General features: G+C 47.1%; 1 protein-coding gene across 1 annotated transcript; it reads right to left on the bottom strand.

The window, feature by feature from the left end:
- Positions 1–226: 226 nt before the first annotated feature.
- On the bottom strand, positions 227–24337 carry WNT11 (wingless-type MMTV integration site family, member 11). The gene is made up of 5 exons (XM_010080209.1): positions 24196–24337; positions 14452–14687; positions 12909–13186; positions 11172–11464; positions 227–1071 (listed from the first exon to the last, which is right to left on the bottom strand). Exons 1-5 carry the CDS (start codon positions 24276–24278, stop codon positions 897–899), a joined length of 1065 nt encoding a protein of 354 aa, XP_010078511.1. The 5' UTR covers positions 24279–24337; the 3' UTR covers positions 227–896.
- Positions 24338–24749: the final 412 nt, after the last annotated feature.

Here is a 24749-nt window from a genome sequence, read left to right as displayed (position 1 = left end):
GGACTTGATGGCTCAACGCAGCAGAGCATCGATGACTAAGGGCATCGCACCCAAAGGGCAAGAGAGAAAGAAAGCAGGAGCTTTTCTTTTTAATTTTCCCACTGGACTTTGACTTCACTTTGTTATTTTATCCTAACAGCTCCACTACAATCTCATGGACCCCATAAAGCCCTTCTCCGGCTACCCTATTCTCACTGCCTGCAGGATCCCATGGGGGTTTTTGAAGGGATGAATTTGAAACCCCGTCCAGCCTGGAAAAATCATGGACAGCTTTTCCTGCAGGAGTAACTTCGAAGTTGCAGACCTGTGTAAAAGAAAGGTTAAAATGAGTTGTTCATTTCAGGGGATTGACGTGAAATCTTTCCACCTTTATCGTCTGGAGTGGATGCTTCCATGCTAAAAATTAAGTCTTTGGCAACAAAGGCAGTTATTGCTGGAAAGTTAGAGTGTCTTCCTCTCTGGGATGGTCCTAATGCAGACTCAATACCTGTGCTAGAAGTCATAGGCAGATGTGAGCTTAGTTATTTTCAAACAAGAGTTACTTTTCTTCCCCAGGGAAAGTTTCTACTTTTGTTTCTCAAAATACTAAGGCACTTGACGGCTGGACATCACTGGCAACCATAGGAAATATTTTGGAAGAATATACCATCCCAAATGAGTTTTTTTGTCTTCTCAGAGAGCGTTTTATTGGTGGCAGGAAACATTTGCGGGTGGTTTGCTTTGGGTTTTTTTAAAGGGTCTTATTTTTACTGGTCTGATTGCTTTTTTTCCTCCTACCATCTTTCTTCAAGTCTGTGTCTTTACAAGATAAACGGCGTCTAGTCGGGGAAATGTTTTCTCTTCTCTGAATAGTGCTGGGCTGCCGCTGGCGTCTCAGCTCCTGGGCAAAGAGCTTTTCATTTGCACACATATCTCTCGACAGTCCTCTCACACTTTTTACAGGTCACGTAGCAGCACCAGTGGTACTTGCAGTGGCATCGCTCCACCACTTTGTCCATGTAGGGGTTGTAGCCTCTCCCACAGCACATCAAGTCACAGCTGTCACTCCCGTTGGACGTCTTGTTGCATTGTCTGGAAGAAAGGAAATGTGATGAGCAAGAACAAATCATAGAATCAAAGAATCACAGAATGGTTTGGGTTGGAAGGAACCTTAAAGTTCATCTCATTCCACCCCCCTGCCATGAGCAGGGACACCTCCCACTAGCCCAGGTTGCCCAAAGCCTCATCCAGCCTGGCCTTGAACCCCTCCAGGGATGGGGCATCCACAGCTTCTCTGGCTTTCCAAACCAGTGTCCTGTGATGGTGCTGGGGCTTGACAGCTGTGCAAGGCGCTGGGTGAAGCCAGCACAGTTGCATCTCAGCTGCAGCAAGCATGTGGCAGGGGTGAGCACCCAGCCAAGCAGCCCCCTGCACCTGCAAGGGATGCAGGGGGAGTCCCAGGGCTGCACTTACATCCCCTGCTCCGATGCCCAGGATTGCACTTGCATCACCTGCTCTGACACCCAAAATAGCATTAAACTCCTGTTCTGACTCTCAGTTCAGGCTCAGCAGTGTTCGGGCTCTCTGTCAGCCAGGGCAGGCAGGAAAAGAGCAAAGCTATCGGTGATACCTCCACCAACCCAAAAACTCACAATCCCTACCAATCTGTTTTCCCAGGCAGGCTCCAAAGCTGTCTGAACGGAGCTGGAAGAATATGAGACCCTAAAGAACAAACAGCAGCATTTGCCCAACACTACCTAACCTGAAAAGGATGGCGGAGGAACCCTGCAGCCATGGAGTATTTGCACAGGCTCTGTGCCAATGATCCCAGGCTGGGAAAGCTCCTGAGCAGGCTGTTATAACCACAATCCAGCCCTGACCCTATCAGGGAAATCATAACCGAAACTAGCAGGGATGGACTCTGCAATTTCTCCTCTGAGTGTCCCCCAGCACCACACAAGCAGACAGGGAGCTGGCCCTATACCACCCCGAGTCCTGACCCAGGAGCAGGCAGCACGGCAGGAGCGCCGTGTAGGATGACAAGTCGCCAAATATCACACGGACTTCCACTGCTTGTTTTGCTTCTGCTTTTAATTAAAGCCAGACTCATTGAGATAAGTTGGCCATTGTGTGGGGTTCCCTGACTTTGTCTGCTTGCAAGCAGCTGGCTTAAGGTTTTCAGAAGTAACCCATGAATTGGGGAATCTCCTTCATTGATCTATTGATCACGGATCCCCAGCTGTTCTCAAAAACCAGCTATCCCATTCTCCTAAAATACTCCAAGTTGGGTCACTGGACGTGACACCATTACAGGTGTTGACTTTTGGATGAGATGAACCATGTCGTAGAGATGCCATTTCTCCATGGGCTGTAAAAATAGCCCAAGTGGAAGTGTTCATGTTTGCTCAGATGTTTGGCTGGGCACGAGGGCTGCAGGGTAACAGATCTCATTATGTACCCAACACCATGGGGCAGTGAACTTGATGTTGAGTCTTGAAACTACTGTAAGTTTGGAGAGTGGGGGGAACTGCTGACGTCCCTCCTAAATCTTATTCTGTGTGGCTATTTTGGACAGAAACACTCTAAGGCTGGTTTGGGGCAGGGAAAGGAGAGTGGAGCATGAATCGGACTCTTGAGCCGACTCCATTAATAGATGAAAACAAATCCATGAGATTTATAGGAATTCCTCATGAGGTAATGCTTTAGGAGAAGTTATGGGATTAATGAGGTGTTGAGATTTTGTTCTTGTTCTTCCCTTATTTTATTCTGACTCAGGCGGGCCTCCTGTTTGTTATTTCTGACTCGCATTCCTCTCCAGGTTCAGTCTCTAAAGCTCCCCCCCTTGCTCCCCCTCATTTGGGAGTGTGTGTAAATATTTACAAACCTTTGAAAGCCTTTACCCGAAGCCGAAGTCTGCAACCACACTGAGCGTGTTTGCCTAACGCTGAACCAAAGGCGATGTTACCGCCCCTGTGAGCAGGGCCCCCTCCACCAGGAAACCTCCCAATGACTCCTCATAAATGTATTAGTAAATGCATTAAATATTCAGAGCAAAGGTTCAAATATAGGCGTGTTGACATTAGAAGAGGGGAGGGTATTTGACAACCCTACTCAGCTTTACCGGTGGATGGAAAGGTTGTTGCCCGGAGGTTCACCTGGGGAGGATGGGGAGTCTGCAGAAGGATGGTGATGGATGCGCAGTGCACCCGTGCCACATGGTGCTGAGAGCTCAATAAAACAGCCAAGAAAAAGAACATCGGTTCACTCTGACACCAGTTCACCACCGAGAACATTCACTCCCCAAAGGTACAAGGCACCCAACAGTTAAATTTACACCATTCAGACAGAGAGCAAAACTCTTCCACCTGCTGTATTGAGACCTGGGAATCTCCCTTTCCTTGCACCCACCCCTGTGGTTGGCCAAAAAAAGGTGAATCTACTAGGAAATACACCTTTCCATATCTGTCCCCATCCCACCCAGCCTGAAATAAAGAAAGAAAAAAAAAAGGAAATATTTTTTAAAACCTCAAAGTTTCCCTCAGTTTTGGATAAAGGAACAGGGACATTCTGGATCGATGGGTTAAAGGGCCAAGAACAAAGCTTCAGACTCCATCCTGAACCTAAACATGCCTCTAGAAAACTTCCCTGACAATACCACCAACCAGCAATTTTATTTTCTGTTTTAAAGCATAGGCTTGGGTGAGTTATCTTTATTTTTCTTTAAACAAGCTGAAACAGAGGTAGTTTCTCAGCTGTATCTATACAAACAATAAGCAAGTGGGGGAAGAGAAGGGAGCCCCAAGACCAGAGTTCACCCACAGAAGCTGCCCCCGAGCATCTGCTTTCAGAGCCCGCGGCTGCAATCTCATCACGCTCCCCGCTGATGGGTTAAGTTCAATCTCATTTGTTTTGGGCCTGATCCAGCATGATTCCAAGCAGCTCCGAGAAATGCCCTCCTCCTGAGGCTCGGAGAGAAAATACGAAGGCAGGCGATTGCATCTTAACACAACACCGTAACCTCTAGAAGCACTTGGAAGAGTGGTGAAAAACGATGCTTCGGCCGTAATCCCAGCCAAGGTCCTGGCTCAGGAACAGGCGTTTGCATTGTCACAGTGCTTTTTCCTTCTTTATGCAAGAAGGGAGGAGGTCAGCCCTGCTGACTGGACAAATCCCACTCTATGCCTGTCCAAAATCTCCCCCTTCCAGCCCTCATTTGCAGCAATGTTGCAGTACATCGCTCCCTGAGCACAAACAGCCTCATCGCGGGGGTGGCTCCTCAGCAGAGATGGTGAAGGACATATCATCACTTCTAAGAGTTTTTCCCCAGATGGAGAGGCTCAGCCATCTCAGAGTTACCTCCTGGGGGACTTTAAAAGCTTTGGGGAGATAATAGAATCACAGAAGGGTTTGGGTTGGAAGGGACCTTAAAGATCATCCAGTTCCACCCCCCTGCCATGGACAGGGACACCTCCCACTAGCCCAGGTTGCCCAAAGCCTCATCCAGCCTGGCCTTGAACCCCTCCAGGGATGGGACATCCACAGCTTCTTTGGGCAACCTGTTCCGGTGCCACATCACACTTAATCACTTGTGTCCCATTATCAGATAACAGGATAGATTTTTTTTGGTTGCCCAGATGGCATCTGAGAGCCAAAGTGAGGCCAACTCTGTGCTGTGTCACCCAAAATAATGACATATGAGGACAGGGATGGGTCAGATGTCCACTCGGACTTCACTCCATCAGTCCTACTGATAAGTGGAAGCTGCTTATAAGTACATTAGAAAATTCATTCTCATCCCAGCAACAGGGTTAGTGGGTTGGGTGGTGTTGGGTTGATGGTTGGACTGGAGGATCCTTGAGGTCTTTTCAAACCTTAACGATTCAGTGATTCTGTGATCTCCCATTGGCTGTGGGAGATGTTGTTTAGCGAGGAAAACACAAATACAGCCACTTTCTGTAGTCCTTTTCCTCACAGACCACCAGCACCTGGGCTGTCACATTAGGGATGATAGAAGGGATGTTCCTGCCTAAACATCCCAGTATCCCCTTGTGGGCATCTTGGCTATGGGTTTGTCTCATCCCTTTCTGATCTCAGGGAAAGCATCTGCCTCCATGAACTCCAGCAGCTACAAGTCCCAGAAGACAGCACTGTTGCGTAAAGAAGTAATACAATTTTTTCTCTTTTAAATCAAATTCCTATTCATTTCTTTAGTGCCCCTTGCTCTGGCAATGTCAAGTCATACAGCAATATATAAAAGAAGAGAAAAAAAAATTCAAATTCCCCAGGAGGTATGTAGCACAATGGATATTAGCTAAAAATACATCAAAGTGGATAACTTTATACAACATTTTGAAGGCAGGATCTTAACTACTTTTAAATTGCTTTCTCACCCACAAGGAACAACTAGAGACTGACACTGAACAACTGTACAAGAGAGAGTTATCAATAGCACATGTCAGCGAGGAGATGTCAAGGGAGACCCTGGAACCAGCCTGTATTTTCATTAACGAGGAGCAGGGAGTGAGCTTAAAAATTCGTGGATAACGCTGGAGCAAAAGGAGCTGAGAGCATTTTGTGAGAGTGGATTAAAATGCAAAGTAAGCAACACACTTTGAGAAAGATCCAGATAAATGTGGGAATGTTCCCAGGAGAGTCAGAGGAGCAGTTCAGAAAATAGAAAAGGTTGAAGGAACTGATTTAGAGAAGTTGGTAAGAAGAGCTGTCTTCCCATCTATAAAAGAACATTGCAAAAAGCAGAGAGAAGAAATGTCCTTTATATGCAGAGGAAAGAGGACAATAAATTATCAGCTTGATTTACAAAAAACAAAAAGAAAGAAGTAAATTTAGATTAAGAAAAATATAACTCTGTGGGTAGTTAAGCCCTGGAACAGGTTGTTTAGGGCAACTGTTTTTAAGATCAGAGTAGACAAATGTCTTAGTAACAGCCCAGATGGTCTCAGTTCAGTCTCGCTCCTAAAAAGATCAGGTTCCACAGAAAGTCATTCCCAACACTGATGTTCACTAACTCCAACACTGTTTTGATGCAGAGGGACCAAGTACATTTAGGAGAGCTGGCTGCACTTTTTATCCCCTGAATTCACTATCCACTACAAATTTACTCTTTTCACCAATAAATGTATTATTCACAAATCTGTTCAGGGAACTTTATGGTCAAATCAAGGTCTCTCAAAGTGGGGAGGATTCAAACTTCCTCAGGGCTGAACTGAGAAAAAGCCCAAGGAAGCACGGCTGGACCAGCTGCTGAAATGGGCACCAGCTACAGGCAGGTTGCCCTGGGAAGGTTCCTCCACTGCAGGTGGGAGGAACAGAAAGCTGCTATTTTCCTGAATTTCCTTCAGTTTAAATTTCTGGGGCACTGACAGAAGAATTATTTGCTATTCATTATTCATCATTTGTTGGATCCCATGCAAAAAGGGTGGCACTTCAGATAATGGTTCCAAAAATTACTAAATCATCATACACATTATAACCAAGCCATGGAATCATAGAATCACAGAATGGTTGAGGTTGGAAGGGACCTTAAAGCCCATCCAGTTCCAACCCCCTGCCATGGGCAGGGACACCTCCCACTAGCCCAGGTTGCCCAAAGCCTCATCCAGCCTGGCCTTGAACCCCTCCAGGGATGGGGCATCCACAGCTTCTCTGGGCAACCTGGGCCACTGCCTCACCCCCCGCACAGGAAAACATTTCTTCCTCAGATCTCATCTAAGTCTACCCTCTTTCAGCTTAAGTCAAAGCCAAAGTCCATCATATTTCTTCTTGTGCCCTCACTGAGTGACAGAAACTACCAAGATGCCAAAGAGTTACCCACCAACCACTAAGTCTTTGCAGTCACCACCGAGAAGCAGATGCTCACTCAGATAACTTCATGCATGTTCCTACCCAACATACAAAACATACCAGCCTAAGATCCCTTGGGAGATGTTTAAGACTAGTATTTTTTTTTTAGCAGAAAAGAACAAATTATGTGAGCAAGGAACAACCACCAAAGAACGGCCACGCGCATTGCCAAAGTGATTCAGCTCAGGAGGGGTGGCCCATCAACCCAGATCAGCTGCAGCGCAAGGTCGCAGCTCGTTTTCTGCAGCATAAGAAAGCTCATTCCCATCTTCACAAGGGAGGGAGCAGCATTAGCTTGGCTCCAAGACTACTCTGGGAAAGATCAGTAATAAACAGCTCGGTTATCTCTGCAAGGCTTCAGGAGCTGGAGGCTTTCGCATGCATGGCAGAATTTCCCTTCCCTTGGATTCCTTAAGGGACCTTAAACAGTCTTTGAAATGTGATACATTGCACCCTACTGATAAAGAAGGTTAATATTTTTGCTTCTTTTCTCACAAAAGAGATCACAATTTCATGATCTGCTTTTATTTGTCATTTACTCAAAGTTGAAAAAGAATTTTTCAGGCAGGAGAAACTGAACTACCTTTTTAAAAGAGAGTTATAGGGTGCTTCTCTCCAAGAAATCTCCAAAATGGGAACATACACTTTTTTTCCCAGTAGTTAATTTGTCGTATTGAAAGTTGTACAAGCCACTTGGTGCTCCACAGATCAGCTTCTTTAGATTTTTTTTTTTTCTCCAGACCATTTTTTATTGGCTATGGAAGTGTGATAGTGGCATATAAGCACACAGAGTTTGTCTGGAGTCGATGAGGGCTGCAGCTGCAGCAAGCCCGTTTGCAGGAGCCTTGGACAACGGTTGCAAAACTCAGCTCCTTAATCAGATTTTGAGCACTTCAAAGAGGCTCCAAATCTCAGGTTTGGGTTCAGTTCCTTGGCTTTGAAATCTGGATACACCCCAAGCGCTTGGAGGCATGCAGATTTCCAAACCATTTCTAATTCCGACATGAAACTTAGAAAAGCCAAGGTGTCTTAGAAAACATCTCAGGCTTGTTCAAAATAAGGTTTTGAAATCCTTTCAGCGAAGAGCTCTGAAAGGCATCTGAGTCACTGGCTGCTTGTTTTCTGGGTTGATTTTCACGCGTCTCCACTACAAGGTAATTCAATTCCCTTTCCTGCCTGAAAAACACACAATAAGTCCACATAAGGCGAGGGATAATTAGAGAGATGGAAGCCACTGATTAGATTATCCCTTCCACCCACCTGCCTGTGCAGGATTGTTCCCTACAGCATCCTCTGAAACCCAATACATCCGAGGTGTTGCGACTGAGCCATCAACCTCCGTCCAGCTTCCAGCATGCTCTGAGTGAGCACCGGACCTGGGGGAGTGGGAGGAGGGAAAGGACTTTTTCTCCATATGATGCAAAACTACTCATTTTTTGTAAGGAAAATGCAGCAATCTGCATTTTTTTAAGACAGTAACAGGAAAAAGGATTTTTAATGGGGTCCCTTCCTCTCTGCACCCCTTTGGAGGCAGAAAGCAGGGCTGGAAAGATGCTGGAGCTGCTCAGATCAAGATCTTCTGCAGCGTGGTGAGAGGGGTCTGCTGATCTCTGCACCCACGTTCGTGGCCAGAAAAAAGACAGAGAGAGAATAAGCAGGTGATGGAAGATGAGAAGAGAAAAAAAATCAACTGAGGGACCACCACGAAAAATCCCCTTTTGATTGCATTTGCCATAAAAGACCTTAAAAATTAGCCTAGTAGGAAACAATGGGATCTCCTCCCAGAAAAATTTTGATGTGCACAAGGATAAAATGTTAAGATGCCTCCGGGATTTGACTTATAAAATAAAAACCTGCTTGGTCTATTTCCATGCAGCGTGTTTTCACATCTTTGCAGAGTAAGCATGAACCACGTTTTTCCCTGCCCTCTCTAACAGCATCCCTTTTGTGTTTCTTCTCCCTCATCCCTGTCATTAGCCACTATCTCTGCAAACCCACGGCTGGCTGGAACACAGCCACTGCGTTTAAAATACATTTAAACATCCTCTCCCTGAGAAAAATTGAAAAGAGAAAAAAAGCATCCATGGGAGGAGGAGGTTTTGGGAAGCTCCCCTCCTTTTCCCCTCTCCCCCTGGGAAGAACAGACCAATCTGCAAACACATCATGTGCACTGATTTCTTCTGCTAATTTAATGCAGAAAAGGGGCTGCTACAGCTTACACGTGCCAATTTTGAGACACCAGGCATCTTCTCAAGAGCTGGCAGATGGATTGCAACGAAAATGAGTGCAACTACACATGACCTTAAAACTTGGCTTGAGAGATGCCTGCAGCTCAACACAGGACTATCTCGCTCTCCTCCCCTCCCACAGGCATCACCGTCTTGTACATCTGAGAATAAGGAATATTTCTTGACAGGTTCCTTTTGAAAGTCATCCTCTCCTGCCTTAATATCTCGGTCCTCTAAATCCTCACTCAATCTCACATCCCATGGACCCTCGCCTGGCAGGCTCACAATCACTGCTGTCGCCCAGCTCGGGATAAACGGATGCCTGCAATACACATTTTCCTATCCTCGGAAGAAAAAAAAAAATCATTCAAGACCTTGACATACTTTTCATCCCTAGCTGGGATAAAAAGGCAAAATCTGCTGCAAAATGAAATTAGATGAAGAAGAAGTCATGCCTCCCTCCCCCTTGAAAGGATTGTAGCTCATGGAAAATGTTTTACTCGGCAAATCCATAATGGATCCAGTTTGTTTTTGACACAACCTGTTGATGTCATGCAATTCCTATAAAACTAACTTCCAAATAACCTCCACATTTTTTTTTCATTGCAGAACAGAATGACACAACAAAGACATTTTTTTTCAAGACACAAATTTGTCAAAACCCATACAAATCCACAAAAACATCGCTTCCACTCAAATGACATTTTCCCTCAGAAAGCAGTTTCGACACCTGCTTTTTCCTTACGACCCTCAGTGACCCACAAACTTCTTCACTTGTTAATTACTGGTCCACCTCTGGACCAGCAATGAACATCAGCTTGGTGTTCCCACCTCAGATCTGCCAGAAAAGCACTGCTGTAGAGGAGTCCGACTTTGGTCCTCATGAAGGATACAAAGCTGTAACTGCCACAAAACATCAGAGGACAGAAAGGACACACTTGTCTCGCTCGACTGTCATCATCTCCTGACCAGCTCCGCCAGTTAAATGCTGATATATTGTCTACTGAGTTGTGGTTATGGGTTAAATAGCCATTGCCAAAGGATACCTTCTAAAGTCCCCTTGTGAAACACTTCATACAAATGAAAGGTATCCAAAGAGGAGGCATCTTTTCTGAATTTGCATCACTTACTTCATTTCTGTCACAGTAAAACCTTCACTCCATTGAATTTCTCAACACACAATGGAAAGGCAACTACGTCCAACAAGAATTATAATGAAGACAGCCCACAAAAGGGTCTCCACCACAAAGTAACACAAAGCGCAAAGAAGAATTATGAGAATTATTATCTCAAGAAAGCCAAGCCAGCAGATAGCAACTAACAAGGCAGCTTGAAATCCAGCCATCGCAGCCACCTAACAAAAAATCTGGAAATTCTGCAAAATTCTGGAAGTACGCAATTCTTTGGCTGTCGAAGGGTCTGCTGACAACCTAGAGATGTTTAGGCTGCAGAAACACGGAATTTGCTCATCTTGAAGGGAATGACACAGTTCCTGGGAAGAGACAGGCACGTCTGCTGCCTGTGAAAGGGACAGCACTGTGCCCAGGGGAGGTTTGGGTAGGATGGCCTTATAGTGGGATGAAGGAATTCCTCTGCAGAGACATGAGCATTATGAACACATGTGGATTTTTAAAATGCAGTGGAAGAAAAATCCTAAAAATTCACCTTTGTAGTTTACAGGGATTTTTAAAGGCTGCCTGGGAGCACAGGTCCTAATTGGGTTAACCCTTGCCTAGTTAGAGCCTTATGGAAGAGTAACAACTCATCGCACCAGCAGTGACTGCAACAAATGACTTGGAGAGACTCAACACAGTATAAAGCAGCTGCTTGATCGTTACAAGTTCCTGCAGAGGTGAGCTGCCTGGGAGATTTCAAAAGGTATCTTGTGCCTGCCTGTATAACACAAAAGGTGTTTTCAGCCCTGTCTTGGCCACAGCCACCACTAGTAGGCTTAGGCATCTACGGACCATGTTGGAGATGTCCTTTACCTGCATACATGTGCTACCTCCCCAGTTATTTGCCTCTTATTCCTACAAGTTCCCCTCTTCCCCTTCCCCCTTTGGAGCTCAGAGAGCAGTCAGCACCTGCTGCAGAAACCCTCACCTGTCCTGGGTGCCGTGCGACCCCACTTTTTCATTCTTCATGCAGAAATCGGGCGAGCTCTGCAGGTAAATCAGCTCTGTCTCTTTCACCGGCCTGATATCAATATCCTTTGGCACAAGGTATTTGCGTGTGCCCATGGGCCGGTGAACGACCTTGGTGGCTGACAAATACTTGTTTTTGAGGTCCAATGCAATGTCTCGCAGCTCTTGAAGGCCTTTCCAACAGGTCTTGATAGAGCATGACCCAGAAACTCCATGGCACTTACATTTCATTTCAAGAGAGGCTTTCAAGACCTGCAAAAAGGAATGCAGGAGTTAGGAAACGCCCTTCTCTAACCTCCAAACATCCCACAAGCTTGCTAAAAAAGGCACTTTCTTAGCAGGGACTGCTATAGAAAAGGGCTGCTGCTGTGATTTCTGCACAGTCACTCTAGAGTAGCCACTGTGCAAAGGGAATGAGATCCCACAGCTCCTCGGTGATCCCCATCAGCCCAGGACTACTTTCACCGAGGGACCTTTGCAGCCAGCAGACAGAAGAGTATTTTGAGTTTTTGATCAGATATCTACACAGGGCTGCATTTCCACCCTCTAGATTCCTAAGGAGCTGCAAATCAAAGCAATCCATAAATAGATAATTAACAAACATCTATTTTTGCCTCCAGCAGCCTTGGGTAACAGAGATGTCAAGGCTCTGATGAATTCAGGGCACCCTCACCCTGCCTTTCTGCTGGCCATAGGGCCAAAAAGAGCCTTTTTGGTTCTGCACTACCCTCATTTCTGTAGGACATGGCAGGATGCTGCCAGGAAGGGGTGAATGCACTAGCCATGGCAACACCACGTCCCATACAAAACTTTGACCATTGCAATGAAAACAAAAACTCAAGACATTATGAAAATAAATTTTTAAAAAAATAGAGTGGGAATGGTAGAGAAAAACACCCAGGGGAGGCCAGTTCAGCATGGTTGTGCTCTGCAAAGGTGAGTTCAGCTCACAGCTGCACAGTCAGCTGCCAATGAGCTCAACATGCTCCAAGTTTTATCTGCTCCAGCACCCAAGAACAGGCAGCCCTGGAAGGACTAAGCTGTGTGGTAGGACCAGCCCAGGGAACCACTGCAGTCCCAGAGGTGGGTGCAGGGGTCAGCTTTACAGTCCCCCACCCATTTCTCCAGCTGCATGGAGGGCTTCAGCGAGGATTTGCACCTTGGCGCACACCAAGATCTGTGCATGGTAAGCGTTATCTCTTCGCTAGATGCAAGCTGTTAAAAGCAGCTTCTGCCAGGTATGGGAATAATCACTAGTGAAGCAGTTTGAAAAGGAAAAATCAGCCCAACCTGGCTGCAGGGACGGCTGTGAGGCAGCTGCTGCTGGATGTGTCTGGCAGATGATAATCCTCCGCGCTTACAACAGCACTTATCCTGTGCAACGCCCTTGGCAGAGCACGATGGGACCCATGCCCACCACACCTCCTGGGGTAAGCAAGCCAGAGTCATCCTTGGCTGGGGAAAGGGTGGCAATGAGACATCCCACCCATGGTTATATAGGGCTGATAACAGAATCCAGGACCTCCTGAGTCCCAGCAGGCGTTATATAGCCACGGTCTTCAGCAGGCCAAAGGAGTTCAGAGCAATCTGGGAGAAACCTGCTCCTTTCGCTAGCTGATAGAGAAGCTGAACCTCACAGAGCGACCAGCCACTACAGAGGATTGTACAATTACAATAACTCTCGTGGATTTGTTACCTGTCTCCCTACTTCACTGTTGTGCAGATGCATCAGTTTATTGGCTTGTGATCCTGATTTTTTCATCTTCATGGGAGCATCTGAAAATTTGGACCCCATGATAAGACCATAGTTGAGGTTGTCTGCACATCCTCCCCATCGATACCCAGGTCCAGGTGTCTCACCTGGGATGGGACCACAGGAACAGCCAGGGAGGTCCCCGGTGGTGCAGGCTCTGGCAATGGTGTGGCTGATGGCAGCAGCAGAAAGCGCATACACAAATGCTGACTCCCTTGTGCCTGGAAGAGACAAGAACTCCATCTCAGCTTCCTGGGACAGATGAAGATTCCCCAAAAAGACACCCACACAATCTGTACCCCACAGAACAGCAAACACACCAATTCACTGCACCTGAGACCTCCCACAGCATCACCAGCTTGGAATACGTCTCCTATGTGAGCTCTTCAACATGAGGCAACATCCCAGCAGGGCAAAGAGGCACATGGACTTATGCAACTTGTCCATTGTGGTGTGATCTGCTCTTGGAGTACATAAAGAAGTCCCCCATGGATTCTCCTGCCTCCTTTTCATAGAATCACAGAATGGTTAGGGTCAGAAAGGACCTTAAAGATCATCCAGTTCCAACCCCCTGCCATGGGCAGGGACACCTTATTTTGCCCCTGTGCTGGATGCTGCTTGCCAGCAGGTCACGCAGCTGGCATCCCTGGAGCTGGAGGAGGTGGTGGGAGGCCATAGAGCTGCAGCATGAGTAGGCAAGGATGCTCTGAACCTTAAGTAGCATATGCTGCTTGGCAAGTCTGCATGCCCTGAACATCAGCTCCATGGCTGTAAGGAAGCACACCTTAATTCCTAAAGAGATGAGCAGACCAGAGTGGTGGCATCCTTTGTAAGAACTGTCGGAGACCAGGTCTTGGACTCAAGAGCTCCTGGGCATGACTGGCACCATAATGATGAACACAGTCTCAAAGAACAGGACAACCAGGCTATGTAGTCTCTCAGTGTCATAGAATCACAGAATGGTTTGGGCTGGAAGGCACCTTAAAGCCCATCCAGTTCCAACCCCCCTGCCATGGGCAGGGACACCTCCCACTAGCCCAGGTTGCCCAAAGCCTCATCCAGCCTGGCCTTGAACCCCTCCAGGGATGGGGCATCCACAGCTTCTCTGGGCACCCTGGGCCACTGCCTCACCCCCCGCACAGGAAAACATTTCTTCCTCACATCTCATCTCCATCTCCCCTCTTGCAGCTTCAACCCCTTCCGCCTCGGCCTGTCCCTGCACCCCCTGACCCAGAGCCCCCCCATCTCTCCTGTAGCCCCCTTTCAGCACTGGGAGGTGCTGGAAGGTCTCCCCGGAGCCTTCTCTTCTCCAGGCTGCACACCCCCAACTCTCTCAGCCTGTCCTCGCACGGGAGCTGCTCCAGCCCTCGCACCATCTTCACGTCCCCCCCGGCAGAACAACCCTTCCCAGCCCCAGCGTGCATACGCACAACGCTGGATGACTCTACTCACTCCTGTTCGCAGGTCAGCCAGCAGTGTTATTTACCTCTCTCTAAGTCCAACAGGTAGTTAGGAGCCAGCTCAATGGAAGAGCAGTTCCACCGCATGTCTGAGAAAGTTTTGCGGCAGGTCTTTATCACTTCCCGTGCCGCCTGGATGATGGTCTGCATTAGCTCCAGGTTGCTGCGGCACAGCTGCACCTGGGAAACCACCAAGCCTTCGAGCTGCTTGCAGTGCTGGGTTTGATTCAGGGCCAAAGCCGAAGGAGTCTTGGACAGAGCTCTGAGGAGACAAGCACATGCAAAAAGGCATTAAAACCTGCAAAAGTTAATCTTCAGGCCAATATTAATTTCTCTGCTACCTCCAGTACAGGGCATGCTTTGGTCTGTGTTCATCCAACTTAATTTTAGCTACCTGTAAACAGGGGCTTAGTTTAAGCTGGTGAGAAAGATGGACAACTATAAAGGGTGATTTATCTCACCTAAAGTAGGTGTTTAAGGTAGGTGGGAAGAAACACCCTCTAGAAGTGCACATTTCTCTCCATCATCTAGAGGAGCCTGGAAAAAGATCCTGGGGCATATTCCAAGTTGACTGAATGTGTAAATCCTTATGGGAAGGGTTTTTTTGCTGAAGAATTAAGAGGATGGACCTCCCAACAGAGTGAAAAATGACCCATCAGTTCCCCGATAACAGAAAGCTGGATCTTCCGGGACTGTGGTATTCAGACCGAAAAAAAAAAAAAAAAAAAAAAAAAAGTGAAGCTGGTGTTATCAGTGTTTTGCATTCAGCATCTGTCTCACACACTCTCTAAGGATTATGCTAAATGTCATGTAATTAATTATGGAGAAAATCCCCTGCCAGGCCTAGGGAAAAGCCACCAAGTTTGCAAAACAGATGCTTTCCCTTAGAGTTAACGCCAAGGGCCTCCACAAATTCCATCACTATTACACTTAGTTTGTTTCTCTAGTCTCCAAAAACGTAGTGCAGAAGCACAATGGGAGCACGTACAAAGAGAGTAACATGGTCAAAGATGAGAAGGGATCCACTAGCACTGGCACATACAGAATCATAGAATCACAGAATGGTTTGGGTTGGAAGGGACCTTAAAGATCATCTCCTTCCATCCGCCCTGCCATGGGCAGGGACACCTCCCACTAGCCCAGGATGCTCAAAGCCAAAGCTCATCCAGCCTGGCCTTGAACACTTCCAGAAACCAACACTACCCCAAAGACCCCATTGGTTCTTCTAGCGTGCTGTTGCCAACATTTCCAGGTAAGAAAGGGAAAAGGACATGCTGCCGTGTATCGTACAGCACTGGGCTCTTCTTTCTCAAGAGTGATCAGCAGCAGCCTGGTGTGTAACTCTCTTTGTATCTTTATGACCTGCTTAGGGCAGTCATAAATGTTATTCATTCTCATAAAACAACTTTCTGGCTGGCTGCATCAGTAACTGGCACCTGATCCTGGCAACACAACTGCCTTAACACATATTTCCTTCTCTCCTTGTTAAACGCATTGCCTTTCAGTTTCATCCTAAGCCATCTTGGTTAGCTTGGCTTATTAGCAGACACATTTCTGGGCGCATTTCACTTTATTACTGTAACATCCACGTCCTTCAGAAGTTAAATGAGATGGAAACGGAGCTAAAATTGAGCCCTAACCAAGATCGGGAGTTTTAGCTCTGATCTCCAGTTTTCAGGAAAACACATCTATGTTCCACCAGCTCCCTCAAGGTTGGCTTGAACCAGCTGCTGTGTATGTTGGAGCTCTCTCCAGGCTGCACATAGCTGCTAACCCCAACTGCTCTTCCAACAGGGAAGAGCTACGATCCTTGCTAGAGCTGAGTAGGTCTGCACTGACAAATTCCCCGGCGGCTGGAGTTTGGCATTTCTGATGCTAGATAATCAGCGGCGATCTTGGAAGGGAAACCACCACTCTGCTAGCTATGTAAATATATACATCATACATATATTTAAAGAGGGACATTAAATATACAGCGAACAGAAGTTTTGGCCAATGAATTTCAAGGGAAAGGAAAAAGTGGAGTATTTAATCATCCGAAACTCTGCCCTCTAGTTCATCTCTGTCCCTTGCACGCTGTTGCTCATGCAACGCTCCCTGTCTGGAGAGGGGCACCTCCAGAAGGTGACTCACCCTGTCTCAGATGTGAACCAATGCTGGACCTGAGTTGGTAGAGACAAAACCTCCTGGTTGATATTCTGGGTGCTCAAGTATCTCAGATATATCATGTCTTTGAAGGCATGAGTCTTGGGATGAATGTCACCTGTCTACAAACCTCTACAATGCAGACCTCATGGTAGTCCTTCAGGGTCCTTCTTCAGCCCATGAAAAGAAAAAGCCAAATCTAGGGAGCAATTAGCCCTATGTGCTTTTGAGGTCTACAGTAGGATAAAATGACTCATGCCCTAGAACTGCTCATTTTCTGCACTGGCTATAGAGGCAACCCAGGCACCGAGCTCAGATGCAGACATCTGGACTGTATGAGCACAGAGCTGGGTGAGATGTGTCCAACATTCAGCACTTGGCACCAGAAACCTGTGAAAACTTATTCCAGAAAGCCTATCAGCAACTCTCAGGAATGGGCTGAAATGCAAATCAGGCAAGAGGCCAAAGCAGCTCGTCACTAATAGAGTAAAAATGATAAATACTCCAGCACAGTACATCCCAGCAGCAAAATAAGAAGGCAGGGTGAGGCAGACAAAATTATCTCCAGGCAAACAAGGAATCCTCCAGGTCTCTGAGAGATGCTGTACGATGGGGCACCAGCTCAGTTTTCTAATTGGAGGTACCAAGTGACAATTCAGCGGCCTTGATGTTTCACCTGGCCTTCCAGAAGGATGCATGTGGTCCTGCACCACATTTTCTAACTCTGTATAGAGGTCTTGGGCATCCTTAAAGGACCTGGAAGCCTACATTGAGGCACTTGCATCTCAGCATTGTAGATCAATCGGGACCCACAGAAATAACCACCTTCAATTTGGGATGAGAGCTTAATTCAGACTGAGACCATCCTGGTTGTGAAAAAGGGGGACGTGATACAACAAGATTGTTACAAATGTCCTGAAATGATCACCATTAGAGAAGTGGATTTATAATGCGAGAAGAAAGAAATTTGCTTCATGGAAGAGGGAAAAATATCTGCCAGACGGTCGAGAGAAGAAGGACCATGGCCCCGTAGGGGACAACTCAGTAAATGGCAGCAATGGCTGTTTCGTGTTGAACGAGCTGAGCTCCAGCGAGCCCGCCAAGAATAAAAATGAAAGGCACAGGAAGGTGTTTTCTGAACATCTCCCAGACCTGAACTTCATGCCTTTGCTTGTGAGAACCTATAATTGGAAACATCTCCAAGCGTCGGGAGGAAAAAGTAAAAGGGTAATGGAGATGGAAAAGAAAACTCACACTTACTGGAGTCACTTGCCGAGACCGAAAAGTGCATTTATAAATCACAGATCAGGAATGTGAGAGGCTTATTAGGTCATCTAGTCCGTGCCCTGACAGCCCAGGTTTGCTCAGGCTCTGTCCTACACTCAGAAATGTCTTCTCCACCCTTTGTCGCTTCCAGCCCTCCCCATGGAAAGGCACCAACCCTCCCTGCTCCCCAAATCCTGGCAGCTCCAGGGAGGGATGCCCACTGCCTGCAAAGGACATTGTTGGGGAACAAAGTCCATTTTGGGCAGTGGAAAGGAAATAATCTTCCCCTAGAAGAGTCTTGTCCATGGTGGGATTTGGTGGTGGGTCTTTACCCCATCTCCACCCAGTCTCCATTGACCACCAGCACTGGGAGGGGAAACAGCCAGCCTGAATAAAGCAGCTTCCAGGAGAAAACAACCTTTAGTCCTCAATCTGGTAAAAAAATCCCTGAGAAGTACTTCTCTTTGGACTCACACTCTTCATCCAAGAGGCAGCAAGCGGGGATTTTACCTGCAGCCATCCCATAAAAGCTGCTTTTCACCATTTCCTCCTGCTAACATTGTGCTCCCCTCCCTTGAGTCTCCTGCCCCATCTTTCATTCTCCAGAAAGCTGAGGACAACTGAGGGATGGTTGTTTTGGGTTTGTTTTTTTTTAAATATACATATTTGACCCATCCCTTTAAATAAACAGGCCCCAAACCAAACATCTCCTGCTTTATATATAGCATAGGAGGGCTTTCAATTGAAGTTATGGGGACTGACAGCAAACCATAAACGTAATTACAGAGGAAATATGATGCACGGATGGATCATGACTTTCGTTTACTCTTTTAATTATCTCAGGCAGTTAATAAATTCATTTGAAAACATGAATGCTCTACAGTGTTGGGTCCTTTGAGAGATATGTGCCCATTCCTGTAGATCTGGGCTCCATGAGAAGACTATTCATAGGAGCAGCAGCTTGGGAGAATTACCTTCAGACCTGAGCTGACATCAATGAAAGCCATGCACAGGTTGGTTTACAAGGACCACCGTGCATAGGACACTGCTCTTGGTCAAACCAAAAGGAGAAAAACTCCTTGAATGAAGTGGTGCAGCATTGATGACCTTTAAAACACCCTTAAAGGGTGGAAGGGTCTTGTCTCTGAGGTGGGCTCTCTCTGGAGGGCATCTCCCCATTGTCCCTTGTGTGATGTGACCAAAGAAGGTCTCACAGAGGGACTGTTGGTGACACCATGAACTTCTGCTCCAAATTGTCTGCTTGGCTTTCTGTGAAGGCAGTCTCATTTTTATGTCTACACTTAAACCCCTTAATCTTCCAGAGATTTTGACAAAACAAAAAGATTTAAACAAAATTACACATCTGTGGAGAGCAAAGTGTGCGATAAGCGTTAATAAAGAGAGGCAGCAATTAGTTTTGGTTTGGTTTTTGCTTTGTTTTTTTGGTTTTTTGGGGGTTTTTTTGCATTCAGTCTCATTGAAGGATTTTAATCTGCAGGAGCATCATTTTCTCAGGTCTTCAGCTGGAAAAGGCTCACAGGACTGTTACAATAACCTTGCTCAAGCTCGTGGTAGTCAGAGGCAGTTCGTGCCCCTGCCACCCTACCCTGCATCAGTCCTGGTCTGGGGACCACAAGCACTGGCAAAGCCACCACGTCCCCTGGTAAATGCTTCCACTGGTTCTGCAAAGCCTTTTCAAAACGGAGAAGCTGGATTTATACAGTATCTAAGTAAAAGCAAATTGCTTGTGCAAAAAAAAAAAAAAAAAAAAAAAAAGAGGAAGAGGGAGAGGAGTAGGGAAAAAAAAAACAACCAACCCACCCCTAAAGTAAAAGCTTAAAATAAGAGCTGCTTTCAGATACGGTGCCAAATCCAGCGCTGGCAGTCGTGGGCACAAGGCCATTGACTTCCAGCCCAAGCTTGACTGAAGTCGATGCCAGCGTCGAGTTGGCTCACCGAGCGCCGAGGAAGGCTGGTGGAGCTTTGTCAAGTTTTCCCAAGCTGCCTACAGAGTGAAGAGCAAACTTCAAAGCCCTTGTGTGTCCCCCCCTCTCCTCTCCTTGCCCCCAGCCCCCTCCTCTCCCACCATCCCCGTCCTGCAGTCCCTTCACAGCAGCTCATCTAGCAGCCCCCTTGCCAGGCAGACGGTACCCTCGCAGGCGCCCGTGCCCCCATGTCCCAGTCCCCCCCTTCCCAGTTGAAGGAGAGAAGCAGGAGCTGCCGGGAAAGCAGAAAAATCTTTCCATTTTCTCCCCTGCTTTCTGCTGGCTGCACAAATGCTATGGCACTGCTTGAGGATGAAGAGTTTGGGGGACATCCCAAAATCCTTCTTTTGTTCCTGAAGGGCTGTGATTTAACCATGGGAATTGTGTAGTAAAGCTGACCATGTCACTGGGGACGGTGCTCAGCTAGGGATGGCTCCAGAGGGCATGGGGCATGTCCAGGACACCATAACAGGAATGGGCAAGGACTTCCCAAAGTGACTGAGATCCACCTAGAAATTATGGGATTCCTCATGCCACCACTTGCTGTCCTGAGCTGATCCTGGAAGCCACACAAAAAAAAAAACCCAAACTTGCAGCATTTGGCTTCTTTGCAACCACTCTTGCATTGAGGGTGACGCTCAACACAGAGGGACAGTCCTCTAGGCCCCCGGGAGAGGAGATGCCAACACTTTGGGAGGCAGAAGTGCCTCAAAAGCCACCCTGTTCCCGGACATCCCAACATCTGCAGACCTCTGCGGATGCACATCTGGCTGCAGCTCCCTCTAGTGCTCATCTATTTTTCGTCTCGACTCAAAGAAGTTGCTTCAGCAACCTGCTTGGCCAACCCCTAGCCCCCCTAGGAAAGCTAAAGGGGGAGCAAAAGCAGAGGGGTAAGGCAATAAGAGTTCCTATGTGCACTGGCCCTAAGACATCTCCCATCAAAACCAATAGCTGCCTTGGCTCCCCAGCCACTGTGATGCAAAACAAGCACTAAGGACCACAAAGGGATGCAAAAAAACCCAACCCTGCTCTAAGGATGGAAAAGTGTTTGGAAAAACACAGCATGCAAAAATAAGACTCAAGTGCATTGAATGGAAAGGCTGCCTCTCCATGGCAGCCCTGATCCTGCAAAGATCTGTCCATACCCTGACTTTACACCTGAGCAGCTCCCTGGAGTTTGGATGGAAAAGGCCAAAATAAGAAGTTTCTCCAGCAGCAAGAGCAGGTTTACGAGATGCTGACCATCCACGCATCACGCTGGATGCTCAGCAGTGCACAGCTCTGTGGCAGGGAAGGGCATGGTGCCAATTTACAGCAGCTGGGGATCCGGACCACAGAACTCGTAAAAAATCAGCCAAATAAAACAAAGCAAATAGCTCCCTTTTACCTTCTCTCTGCTTTTACTAAATTGGAGGGGATATTTGTGTTCCAGGGAAGTCCTAAAGGGCTGAGAAGTGTGTTTTTCTTCTCCCCTTCCTCCTGCAATTACATCACACTCTGAATCAAAACTGAATTTCCTATCGCCTTTCATATCAGTCGCTCCCTGTTCCTCAGGCATTGCAAACCCAACCCACCAGGCTGGCAAAACCCACCTCCTTATCTTTCCCCTCCCCTCCCAAATCCTCTTTGAAGCTTGCCTCTGGCACCGTGCCTACAACAACGGCACAGCGAGCAGACCGCTGAGACAAGCCCACGACTGAAAACATCTCCTAGCACTTTCCTCCCTCTTCATCCCATCCTTTTTTTTTTTTTTTTTTCCCCATCCATTCACAAGCATGAAAGGGAAGGGTTTGGGGTGGAATTGCAGCTCCGAGATATTACTTGATATTCTATAGCATCAACCTGCGTTCGCCAAGAGTTTACCCACGCGATTTCCAAGGATGGTCCCCGAGCCCCAAGGATGGATGGGAAAAGAGAGTGATGAGGGGGGGAAACAGGCCCATGTTTCCATAGGAAGACAAGGGTGAGGAATGGAGGAAAAAATGAAAAAAAAAAAAAAAAAAAAAAGAACCTAACCAAACAAAACCACAATTTTGTGAAATCCCAGCTGGCAGCACCCCAGTTGCGCGCAGTGCCCTGGGACAGGGCGTGCAGGTCTCCGCCAGGTTTTAAACAGGTGTGAGGGGAGCCCCGGCTGCACATCTGGATGCAGTTCGTGCTTCAAATGCCACTTTAATCCCAGCTTTCATCTTCCCCACTCACTTTTCGATAGGGGGGATATGTCTGCTGGGAAGGGGAGGAGCAGCAACAGAGTCTTTCCTCCAACCCCATCCCCAAAAGCAACCCTCACAGCTTAACCACTTCCCGGCCAAAAGGCTGCTTTTGTCAGCAAAGCTATTAGGCACCTTGCCCTGCCTTCCAGCCTTTTTTTTTTTTTGTGTGTGTGTGTGTGTCTATGGCTTCTCACCACGCTAGCAGGTTCATTCTGAAGCTCATCTCACTCCTGCCCTTCGGAGGAACCCACTGGGGATTTACCATCTTGCTTAAGCAGGACCCTAATGCCAAGCCTATAAGCAATCCCCTCCACACTGTCATGGGTCTGTACATACGTGTCTTGCCGAATCAGGGTGCCACAAAACAGCTTTACTTCTACGCTGCATAGAAATAAAGGTTGCAAGCAAGTCCAGGCTCTGCCAGCCCATGGGCACGTTCCTCCTGCAGAGAGGAGAGGCCCACCCTGGGCAAGGTGCTGGATAAATGCAGAGCTGAGAGCCTAAACACCCAAGGAAGATGGCAGAAAAAGGCAGAAAAAAAAGCTTGGCTTTGAGCAACCTGGTCTAGTGGAAGGTGTCTCTGCCCATGCAGGGGGGGTGGAGCCAAATGATCTCTATGGTCCCTTCCAACCCAAACCGTTCCATGATTCTGTGAAAAAAATAGCTGGGCTATGTAATTTAGCTGTAGTGACTGCTACAAGGTGTAAAGCCAAGATGACGAAGAGCAAATCCGATCCTGACTCTCCTCTACTTCCAAGGTGGTCCTTAGTATATGGAGACAGCAAATGAAAGATGCCCTAAAGTAGGTGACTATTCCTCCCACCTGGCCATTTAAACACCCTGGAGAGGGATTCACCCTGCTTCTCTTTGTGCATAGAGAAGGTGGATGTGTGGTCTCCACCAGCTCCCTACAGTCCATGGCATCTCCAGAGGGCATCTCTTGACATTTCTGTTGGATGGCTCTTTGGAGAGGGTGAATCGGCATCTGGAAGGTCCTCTTCCCCATGACTGCATGCAGGGCAGGGAAAATACTGTCTACAAGACATCTAACCTGAAGATGTCTAAATTGAAGAGAGCCTTTATAAAAGGCAGCATGGCAGGGGGGTTGGAACTAGATGATCTTTAAGGTCCCTTCCAACCCAAACCATTCTGTGATTCTATGGGGAGAGCCTCAAATGACAACAATTGGGACAGTGGATTGGGAATTAGACAGCACAGGAGGAAAAAACCAGGAACCTCTTGTCTCAGTTTCCTGCACCTAACCCCAAGATCCTCACCTCGCCTCTACCCTACTCAACATCAACAGCGTTGCATCTCATTGTGTCTTTTTTTTTAATGGAAGATGCTTATCGGAGGCCAGCCCACATCTCTTTATTTATTTTGTGCACAGCTTCAAACCAGGGTAGAAAAGACAGATCCCTCATCAAGGACCTGGAACCAGATGGGTGTCGGAGGGGTTTGTTTATTTTGCAGTAAGCAACTAATTGATTGCTTGCTTAAGCAAAGAAATGAGATAGCGATGTTTTCACTTTGTTTGCAGTGACATTACCTCCGAGGAAACTCGATCCAGACTTGACCACACTCCCTGGTATTTCTTCACCCTCCTCCCCCACCACCCCCGCCTCCTTTTTAACACCCTTCACAAAATCCAAAGGTTAAAAGGTCCACAAAAAAAACCCCCCATGTTATCTGTCAAGCATCCCCTGTGGTTGGAGATTGGTGGCATTATCTCAGCTGCCGTCCCTCCTGCTCTCAGCCCCTACTCAGCATGACCAACGGTCCCGGTGGGAGAATTTCCCAGCGTGGCAGGAGCTAACGCTAGAAACTTCATTTAAGTGTCTCATGTGAGCCTTCAAGTGTGTGCCTTTCCTTTGGTATCAATGAGGAGAAGAAAAAAAAAATCCACGAGCCTAAATCATGCATATTTTGTAAAGGAGAGGGAGACGTATTGTTAGCACAAGCCCCTAGTACACACACTTGAAATCAATGAATACTCAGAGAAATGCAGGGCTTGCTGCTCTTCAAATGGCTTTACAGTGTGCCTGAAATAGCAGTCACAAAAAAAAAAAAAAAAAAGAAAAAAGAAAAAAAAGGGTAAGAGACCAGCAATGCCTACAAAGACTTGGAAAAAAAAAATGCAGAGAGATAGGCAGGTACTTACATCCATTTGATCCCATAGCAAATCCCCGTCTGCAGAATCAAAGAGAGAAAACCAGCGAAGAAAAATCGTGGACTCGGCTTCATTTTCCCCCTATTTGCCGTAGGAAATCAGCCTCTCCAAAAGAAAAAAAGCAGGAGTCTTCCTAATTTTCTGCACGCCGTTACTTCCCTGCAGTTTGGGTGTTGCTCCTCCTCCGAGATGAACAACCTGAAAGTAGAGAAAGAAAGTGCACGAGCGACGGTTAACCCTGACGTTTAGCGAGACGGGGAGAGAGAGAGATCTATTATCCCAATTGCAAAGGAGTGGTTTATGAATCATGAAAAAGTTGGGATTATCCCCTCTCAGTCCCCTCCCCTCGCCCAGCCTTGACAGAACCTTTCGGAGTCGACAGACAGACAAACCGTATGGCTTGAATTACACCCTGAGTTATGGTCTGATTGTGTGTTTCCATTTAACCCTGCACATGGCAAGACTTCATTCTCCGCTTCACTTTTTTTTTTTCCTCCCTCTCCGAAAGGTTTGTGTAACAGCTTGGGAAGAAGGGAAAAAAAAAA

The sequence above is a fragment of the Pterocles gutturalis genome, unplaced genomic scaffold (assembly GCF_000699245.1).
Source record: "Pterocles gutturalis isolate BGI_N339 unplaced genomic scaffold, ASM69924v1 scaffold4859, whole genome shotgun sequence".
In the NCBI taxonomy this organism is placed as follows: domain Eukaryota; kingdom Metazoa; phylum Chordata; class Aves; order Pterocliformes; family Pteroclidae; genus Pterocles; species Pterocles gutturalis.
This window is presented reverse-complemented; position numbering and strand designations above follow the sequence as displayed.